At 33.4% G+C, this 10,319-nt stretch overlaps 1 protein-coding gene across 2 annotated transcripts; it reads right to left on the minus strand.

Annotated features, from left to right (window-relative positions):
• Window positions 1-5,000: 5,000 nt before the first annotated feature.
• On the minus strand, window positions 5,001-6,142 carry LOC133329763 (uncharacterized). 2 transcript variants are annotated; one of them, XM_061538227.1, is made up of 5 exons: window positions 6,079-6,142; window positions 5,724-5,809; window positions 5,421-5,653; window positions 5,188-5,341; window positions 5,001-5,116 (listed from the first exon to the last, which is right to left on the minus strand). In XM_061538227.1, exons 2-5 carry the CDS (start codon window positions 5,803-5,805, stop codon window positions 5,001-5,003), a joined length of 585 nt encoding a protein of 194 aa, XP_061394211.1. In that variant the 5' UTR covers window positions 5,806-5,809; window positions 6,079-6,142. The 2 variants fall into 2 exon arrangements, with proteins under 2 accessions (XP_061394211.1, XP_061394210.1); XM_061538226.1 differs by having other exon boundaries at window positions 6,019-6,099.
• Window positions 6,143-10,319: the final 4,177 nt, after the last annotated feature.

The raw sequence follows: 10,319 nt of genomic DNA on the forward strand, positions 1-10,319 counted from the left end.
TTACAAAGCCTTTATCAAGATTGAAACACCAGTATTGCTGCGAACTGATGGGATTAGGAGTTCAATCTAGTGGGGGTGTTGAAAACAAAGAATGAACTACCTAATACTACTACTTTGCATATTATATTTGCAAAATATCTAGTTAACATAGTTTTGTGTAAAGGGCCCCATACACTATAAATCATGCCGATGAACCCCTTTTTGTATATGTGAGATTGACTAGTGTATGGCAAACTCTTCAAGCACAATTCCAAAAAATCGATTTTTGCATTTTGAAATTGCATTTTGAGTCGTAAATTCAGTTGTTGTTTTATTCCGTCACAATTTTATTAATTTTGTACACAAAATTATTTATTGACAACTTTCAAAATGAATATTATTCACCAGATTGATAGGGGTTCATTTTCAAAATTAAAACTATTTTGATTTTCTTCATGCATTGTGTGTGTCACACATACATAAATAAACTTTCAAAAAATAACACATACTATGATAAATGCTGTACGGCATGATGTATAGTGTATGGGGCACTTAATTGTCATGTTATACAGAAAATTATAAAATAAATTTTCATTTATTGATAGACCTTTAAAGTGTCCCATACTCTACCCCTGCAAGCATTTGGAAGTGAGTTTCTAACTCCATCTCCAAATAATTATCTACTTCGACACTTCTTTTTTGTAAAAGAGTGATACTTCGTAATTTTACAATAACAAATGAATTGTTATCCAATTTCTATCGTCTATAGTAACTACTTAGTTAAATGAAAGAAGATGGAAATTCGATAGCTTCGCCGTTGTATAAATATTTGTCATTGAATAAAAATTTTTGGATATAACTGAATTTTCATTATAAAAAATCTTCGGCCTGAAACATTTTTGATTGCTGTATCAAATAATATAGAAAGACGCGGAAACGTATTACTGACAGCTTTCCCTTAAATTCAATAATGGGCACAAATAATAAAGGTATATTTTATAATACAAACTGCCAACATGAATTCTGAAATATACATATATATTTTATGCCGAAAATGTAATATACTTAGATCATACCAATGGTCAGCAAATGATTTATCATCAAATGTCAACCATTAAACAAGGTAATTTGAGTTATATAATTATTATTATTAATTGATCAATTGATTTAACTATATAATTTTTTAAAAGCCGCTGCCGCCGATTATCAGTACATAAAACGGTCAAATTGATTAATAATCATTTTTTATGTTTAACCAGTAAGGAAAGTACTAAAGTCGGACTGGGCCGACTATATGATACCCTTCACCACTTTGGGTATATTAACATATGTATCCTAACAGACGACGCGTTTTGTTATAAATATATATCTGAACCGATTTCAGGGAAACTTGCCAGAGACTAATTTATATAACATCAGTACGTTGTGTCAATCGGCCTAGCTATGGATCCTTTCACGAAGCTTAGCAACATCATTCTAGACTTAATTCAGTATCCTATACCAAAATTCGTGAAAATTGAAAGATATGTAGGGACTTTGGTGCACCATTTACCTTAAATCGGACGAAAATATATAGGGGAGCTATATCTAAATCTGAACCGATTTTTCCCAATTTCAATAGGGTTCGTATTTGATCCAAACAAATGTGCTGTGCCAAATTTCATCCAATTCGAATCATAAATGCGACCTGTACATTGTTTACAATTTAACATGGACAGATAGACAGACGGACGGGCGGACATGCATAAATCGACTTAGAAAGTGATTCTATGCATATTAAAATTAAATTAAAAACTAAAGCACTTTTTATGCAATACTTACATATAATTATCTTAAATCTTAAAGATGTTAAAAGTCGGAGTGTTTATGAGCATCAAATTAAAATAAAAAGTCTAAAAGAAACCATGGACATCTTTTTAAAGGAAACTAACAAAAATCAAATGGCCACACAGATGTTAATTAAAACACTTACGGAGCAAGTAATTACTCTAAAGAATGAGATAAGACATTCCATAATGCCCACTTCCTTAGAAAAAGAATTGCAATTGTTGCCATAGCTGCCATTTTATGTTTTCGACGATTTTAAAAATGTTGTTGCAAAACTTCTAAAAGAAGATGAAGTTCGGGATCAATTGGTAATAATATATAACTTTTATCATAATTTCTGCCACCGTTCTAAATACAATTTTTTTACAGAAATTATTAATAAATCGTGTTGGGGTAAGAGAAATGTCATCATTTGTTAAATTAGCAATTAATGCTGTTATAAGTGATCAAAAAGCAATTGAAATAACATGGCGTGGAACTATACAAAAAAAACCAGTTTTCAGCGGTTTAACACATACTATAATACGAGGCATATATGTTACGTACCATCTACTTCGGCACTATGGTGTATCTGTGGCCGCTAGCTCAGGAGCCAATAATCAGGGCGGTTCCATCCCAGACACCAATAGTCCTAGAGGACGAACAATTAAAATTTTACTTCGACAAACATAAATAAAGACAAAACTATACAACACAAACACCTGGTACACCTGAAACAAGGGAGATTGGTGGTTTTACTCCCACACTTGCCCACCCTACCTTGACCCTTAGATCCTATTAACTCATAAACATTTAAAGGGCCCCGAATTCCACATACACTCACCTCATTACAATATCCTAACTCTCCTCTCTCACAAAAACAATCAGAACATCATATTAATTTTAACAAACAAATTAAGAACAGTTTATTGACATAATTTCCTTAATAGATAAAACACGATAAGAATGAAACATTAACTATTCTCTATAAATTTTGTGATTCATTAAATATTGGATGTTTACCCTTTCTTTATGTGGTTATCAAGCACTGCCAATAAAGGCTTTTCTCCCAAATATTAAAATTGTTATACCTTCCTAAATGAGCTCGCTTAGCAGGTTTTTATTGGACATATTAATTCATCCACACTAAGAATAAAACAACCTCCATAAATTGGGGCAACCCTATAATCACTATATCTTACGAAAAAACCCTAGTTAATGCTTCTTACATATAGATATTTAGAATCATTATTTAATAAACACTTATGGACAACACAACTTAACCTAGATTTAACCTAAGAGTTTAAATAGTATATAGTATTTTTTTTAATATTTTTAATTTTAATTGATTTTCAGAATTTTCATATTCTTCATTTTTCTTTAATTTTGATTATGCCTTTTTATAATTTTTAATTTTTTGTAAATAACATATTTCTATTCTTTTCTTTCTTTTCAGATTATTTAATTTTCTTATGGTGATTATTCAATTTTCTTATGGTGGCGATGCCAGTTTTACATATGGAATTGGTAAGTAATATCTTCGTTACCTGGATTAATCCAAAATAATAATAATTGGTAACCTTTCTGTTTTATTCCTTTTCAGCACACCTACAGCCGACGTCTTCCTCGGGATTAGGCAGAACCCGGTAGTTTGGCGCTTGCTGTTGTTGCCGTGCCTATTGTGGCTGGGCCCAATTTGGTGGCTGTTGTACCGGCGATTATGTGTGGCCGATGCAATGGCAGTGATTTTTGGCCAAAGAGGTTTCTGTGGTTGCCGCTGTTGCTGGTTTGCGGTTTTTTTGTGGCCGATAAAATAAAAACTGACCTCTCCGTTTTATGTTTGTTGGGGAGGTCAGTTGAAGCCTCAGATTTTTGGTTACTTGGCGGTACACTGGAAACAAAAAAAAAACGCACAAAAAACAACATAAGTCGACACAATCACACACTACACAATGACTTTACACTTACGCTCTGTTTTTAACGCCCACAACATAAATAAAAATCTATTAAGGCAGATTTAGGCCTTTTAAAAAACTAATATTTGATTTTGTTTTATTTTCCGAAAAACTATCGTACCGCACCACTGTTCAAATGAGAGCGCATTTTTTCCTTTGGGGCCCTTTTATACTGCAGGGGACGACGCCGAATTTTCCCTCTTTTCGGTCTTTTCTTTTTTCCCTGCTGTTTATCATTTTTTCCTATCTACGACCTAGCGACCCCTATAATTATCGCAGAGTTGCATATCCGATTAATAAACATCGATACTAATCGGTGTTAATGCAACTCTGACAGTAGCGGCAATTTTTGGTACCACTGCATTTCCGCTTCATTTCTAAAGTGCCGGTTGCTGTGGTCGGGAGGTCGCGGACAATTTTTCCTTTTTATTTAATTTTTTTTTTATTTTAACTTAATTAAAAGAAAATTTGTGATGCAGTCAGTCCCACGCAACAAAACTTCACCATTCCCTCGAAATTCGATTGGGATGGTGATGTGCGTGGTATTGTATTAGTGGAAGCGTCGTATTGGATATATTCGGGAATTTATTGAAAAGACGCCCGAACATGTGATTTTTATAAATGTTGGTTTTTTCCAACAATCCGTAGCCATCGGTGGCAACCAACAGGTAAGTTCTTCATATTTCGTATAATATCATTACTAACCCTTTAATTTTGGTGTATTTTCAGGAAAAAGTGTGTGCAAACAAATGTTTCATTGGCCGGCTGTCGGCGTCCCTATTGTTACGTGTGTGTACGTATGTGCGTACGCTGGTTCATTCCCAGTAAAAAATTGGATCATCCAACGATTAATCGTAGGACGCTCCTTTTCGAGCAATGGAGTACTCCTTAAATCTCCGACTCTCTTGCATTTTATACTCTTTTTTAACATTGCATGTCCTAGGAGGCGAGCACTCCTTTTGAGCTCCCATTGGATGACAGACGGAGTACTCGTTTTCATCTCGGAAAGGAGGACAAAGGGAGTAATCTTTGTTATCTCCTGAAAAAGCATATAGGGAGTACTCCTTTTGATCTCGGAAAGGAGAATCAAGGGAGTAATCTTTGTTATCTCCTGAAAGAGTAAAAGAAAGTAAAGAAGTAAAAGAAAAGAGTAAAATAAAGAATATATATTTTATCATTTATTTTTAACGAAAAAAAAACAAATAATTCATTTTTGTACTATAATTTCTTATAATTAAAAAAACATATTAAATACTTTATTTATTTAGATTTTAGGCTGTAGGTTTGCCGGTAAAATGTTGCCTTACATTTGCGAAAGGCCAACTTAAAAGATTTTTCAAATTCAGGATAAGTTTCGTAGGTGTCTCTGAGTGATTCTGCAAAAATAAAGGAAAAATAAACATCATGTACATATTATTTAAAACACGTTATAAAATCAAGCTATTACCGAAATAAAAAAAGTTAAACAACCGATATTTGTTTATGGCTGTCTTATTTTTAGCTCCATCCCAATTTACCCGAAGCAAAATATTGTCACCAATCATTGCATGTAACGCCTTTTCTATTTTGTCTTTGCCAAATTTTAGTTTCATATATGATATCTGAAAATAATTAAAGATAAATATAATTAGCTTTTAGTACCAAATTCACTTAAATTATGCATTAAAAACTCTGGCTTACCACTTCTGATTCAGGCTCGTTATTAACTAATTGTTCTGCCGAATTTAATTCCTCTAGTGAATTTATTGGAAAAATTTTGAGATCCTTGCTAGTTGGGCGTATGTGTTTAACGATCTGTTCTAACAAAATTGTCTGTTTACACATAATTTTCTTTAAAGCTTCGACTTCAGTTTGAAGGAGATCAATTTTGTTTTCCAATTTTTTATTGGTGTTTTTTGTTTCATTGTTTGTTTCTAGAAATGAACATAAAATCAAATAATTACTATGATAAAAAATATAAAAAGAGCTATGAGTTAACATTACCTGCGACATTATTCGGTGTGCTTTGTACAGTTTCATCCGTAAAAACTGATTGAGTTTGGAATATGTTCGCATTAAAATTCATGGTTCTTAAGGTAGAAAAATAGTTTGAAATATAGTTTAAATATTAGTATTTACTAAATTTGACAGTGGTGTAGAATAGGAATAAATACAAAATATTCCCCATCAGGTACGCAAAAAAATATACGCATGTTTGAAATATAGAAATTTTCAATTTCTTTTTTTACAAGCCGTCTAAGATGACGTTTAGAAACAAAATTATCACACATTATTTTACCAATTGATTTTTTTAATTACACTTTTTTAATTTTTTTAATTACACTTTATTTACACTTACAACACGTGTTTCACTTCAGACGGACACAAGAAAACTGAGCAAATGGACGGACAACCATAAAGAAATAATCGAACATGACGAAAGCAACAGTTAAACAACAGTTACATCAAACAAAAAAAAACATGCCAAAAATGCTTTGATGCATCCCTTATTGATCCATTTGGAGCATAAGGCGAGACATCAATTTTTTTCCAACTTCGTGGAATTTTTTGGCAAAACAAAATTCATACATTGCTCGCTTATTACTCCAAATGGATGAAGAAAATCGCATTATGTGCTTCTGTAAATGTGAAGTATGAAGGGCCAACGACAACACCGCCATCAACAATTTGTCAAGAAAACAAAATCCTTTAAAAATTGTGACACGATTCGTTACTGTTCCACTTTCATGTTAAAATCTAAACCAAAGCATGATTTCCATGCACTCTCACTAATGCTTTCAAATGAGTTGTGAAAGTGAATGGCGCGGGACAATGTCTTTGGCAAAATTGAAACAAAGACACAAACTCTAAAAAATATGGGTCACACATCTTCGTTGGCAGGAAGTATACACAAATATATTTTCCTTTGAGCGGAGAGTGTGTAATTTGAAAAAAAAACTTTAATTTTTCTCTTGTTGAATAGGAAATATTAATTTTGCTTATAAAAATTTAAGTTGTTTTGATCTGGATTTGTAATCATTATAGAAAATGATATATTTTTAATGCAGAATGACTGAAGTGATATGCTAAGAAGTTTCCGAACCGCCCTCATATGACTACAAGTTCTTTAGACCTTTCGTGTTCTTGCAGGTTGAAAACATCTTAAAGGCAATTTTTGATATAGGTCTCAGTTTTTCGGAACTTTGAATGGTGCAGCCACATTTGCCAACAGAAGGAAGATAGTTTCACATATTGGTTTCTTAGGAAATCGTTATGATTTGACATATTTTCCATATTTTTATAGATATTTTGATGACCCTAGGCTCGTTTTTGCTGAAGTAGCTGCAATTTAAGATGGAGTTGTACTGATAGGTCCATATAAAACGATTTGTGGTTAAAAGTGTAAGTCGGTGTTGCCGACAGAAACTTACCCTCATATTGGATTTACTAATTTCCAAATATTTAGCATTTTATGGAGCAGGTAGCAAAAGTGGCACCCTGATTAACCCCATCTTCAGAATTAATGTAGTTCTGTCAAGTTTGGATGAAATTGGATATTTTGTTCACTTCATACGAGATTCAAAAAATTTCCTGATGTTGACTTTTTGCAGTAGAAGTATTAGAACGAGTGAACCGATAGCCCCCTATTCAAACAACACTTTGGTTCAAATCGGATTCTTCACACTATATTGTACAATACATTTTCAGCACTTTGTGGTAGAGATAGCAAAAGGAGTGCACCGACATTTCCATTCGACGGACTTAATCGAAGATTGCAAGAAATCTTACGATTTACAAAGTCGTCCCTTCGAGAGTTATTGTGCTCACTAGCCAAGAGGGACCAATTGTCTGAAACCGATTTGGTCCACTAAAATTGGGATCTATAAACGATTTTTCGATAAGGCACATTGAACAATATCTATATACCCCCATTAGCCATATGCTGAGCATCTAAGCTGTCGTATATTTGTTTAAAGGGTGAAGACTCCAAATATCAAGCTCATCAAACTCAACTGATGCACGATTAAAAAATCCACCGAAACTGATGCGTAGAACTAAAAAACACAAGTTATTTAATTTCAAAACATTGTATTTTCCGACTAAAAACATGACTGACATTCTGGGAATTACAAAGTACTTAAGTACTTTAAGGTCCACACCGCACATTACTTTAAAATGTATGCAATTGAGTGAATTTGATTTGAGGAAATTAGTACTGAAGTGGATATATTAGAGAGGGTCTATATTTAACCCCTTTAATCAAATGGGTAAAGAATTGAGTATTTTTTTTAATTACAAGATAAACAATGTGAATTCTTTCTTTCCTTGAAAAATTATTTAGTTTAGAACATAAACATACCGTAGATGTATTCTAAACTAAATAATTTTTCAAGGAAAGGAAGAATTCACATTGTTTATCTTGTAATTAAAAAAAAATACTCAATTCTTTACCCATTTGATTACACGCACCGCTGAATAAAAGTTAACCTGTGGGAAATGTTTTTAAAATTGCTTTTAATGCAACTTTAATGTGGAGAAAAAATAGCTCAGCATTTACCAAAAAAACAACCGCCTTTACTACTGAGTTCATCTTTAATGTTACAAAAAACAACATCCACGGAAATTGTTGCAAACAGCCAGTGGAGAAGATGAATGATGAAATGTATCCTCCACTAGTTTCATTACTCAAACTGAACACAGAAGAACATTGTGTGTCCAATTACCAAGGAAAGCAGAAAACAGTAATTTTTGGTGTAGAACTGCATTTAAAAGTGGAACACTTTGGAACAGATATCCTCAGATGGTCGGTCGGTGCTAAACAATTCGACAAGTGTTTTTTTGAAAACTTTTTCAAGAACGAAGATGCAACTGGCGGCCCTGAAATTAAAGATATTCTTTTTATGATATACAATTTCATTAAGTTCTCCTCAACCCGTTTGCAACCCACTCATCCATTGTCTAGTCCAATTCAATTCGACCTTACAAAAATACGCAACAATGCAATTTTTGTTGTCTGCTGTTCGCAACATTGAACAAACCAAGTTCTGTGAGCTCGACAAAAAATGTAGCAATTGAAGTAATGTTTGGTGTGATGGAAAATCTGCTGCTAGGGTGGCTAGCTAACCAAATGTGGTCTGAGTATAAAAATCGTAAGTCAGCAAGTAAGGGAAAAGTTGCATCAAAAGTGGCAATTACGTTAACAAAAAAGTTGTACGAAAAGTTAAAATGCCAAATGGTAGGAGAAAAAAACAACCAGGCTATGCGAAAAAATGTATTTCGGTCGGTTATTTATGTGTAGTGAAATTGGTGAATAATTCCCTTTTGATGGAAGAGCATTTGAAGGCAAAAATTTCGGTTCATAATTAAATCTCGCTCACATGGCTCACAAATCATATAGTGCACTATGGACCCAATGAAAGGCATTTTAGGCAATACGGGGCCACGAAGATTCCCTTACAACCGATATCTATCGGTTTCAGTCAGGATAACTTTTTAGGAGGATGTTATAATAAGAAATAAATGTCCTCAGTTTTATTGTATTTTTTTCAAATAAAAATTGATGTTTTTGAATTTTTTAAGTTATGTTAACTTTTTTAATGTTCAAATACTACACTATGTTTATTAATAATATTTGTCCAGTTCTTGTACTTCATACACCGTAAATTTATGGGAAGTGACTACCTTCATGACTCCCCTTGATTGTTTGTCATTATCGTAATTTATTTTCAAATTCAAAATATTGACTTTGTTAATTCACACAAACGATGTCTTAAATATTTTCAATTCCAAGAAATGCTCCAAAAACAATTTAAGTTTATTATTTATTATTTTCTCTTTCAAAAATTTATTGAATGGTAAATTATGAATTTCCCCTTTGCGCGTTGTTGTCATGGAAAACAATCAAACGGTGGTTGTGGTTAGCAATGCGGCGGCATTTGTGGGTGGGTGGCTGGCACTTGAAAGTTATTCGACTTTCTTGAACTGTTGCAAAAAGGAAAACCAACGAAATTTTCCATTTTATTTTTCAACTACATATACCACAGGAGCAGCACAACAGCGGCAGCAGTCAGCTTTCGCTTCCCCTCGCTCGCTCGCTCGCTCATTCGTCAACCGACCCACTTAAGGTTTGCGGATTACTTTGCGAAAATACTTTAAGCACCCTCGAATCCTGTTGATACTTGTTGAGTTTTGTTTGGCATTCGTTTTGCTTCCTTTGCATTGGAAGCTGTTGCTGTTTAACTGTTTTTTCCTCTAGTCGTTGTTGTTGTTGTTATTTTCATTTTTCATTCATTTTTTCCTCATTGAATTGTTGCCTTTATTTTTTGATTCATTTGAGTTTTTTTTTCTGTTCGGCTGTGCCTTTCTGGCATACCATCATTTCAAAATTAACATAATTTATTCAATTTGGAAAAGAAACATAAAATATTGTCGTTTGCCCTCCGCCCGCCCCCTGCCCCGTCGTATACAATATTTTTGTCATTGCCTTTGTTATTGTCATCATCACCACCGTCAATTTCAATTGATGTTTAGGAAACCTCGTAGCCGACTGTCGAACTCTAAAGCACGACATAAAGAGGAGGCCATGACAGACTGATTCGA

The sequence above is a fragment of the Musca vetustissima genome, unplaced genomic scaffold, assembly GCF_032173495.1.
Source record: "Musca vetustissima isolate MV318-11 ecotype Yass unplaced genomic scaffold, APGP_CSIRO_Mvet_v1 utg80184, whole genome shotgun sequence".
Taxonomy (NCBI): domain Eukaryota; kingdom Metazoa; phylum Arthropoda; class Insecta; order Diptera; family Muscidae; genus Musca; species Musca vetustissima.

Excerpts from the sequence above, each read along its gene's own strand:
- LOC133329763 (XM_061538227.1), bottom strand. The coding sequence starts at position 5,805 with ATGAATTTTAATGCGAACATATTCCAAACTCAATCAGTTTTTACGGAT. Across the intron at positions 5,654-5,723 it reads CACACCGAATAATGTCGCAG|AAACAAACAATGAAACAAAA; the intron begins GTAATGTTAACT and ends GTTCATTTCTAG. Across the intron at positions 5,117-5,187 it reads GTTTAACTTTTTTTATTTCG|AATCACTCAGAGACACCTAC; the intron begins GTAATAGCTTGA and ends TTATTTTTGCAG.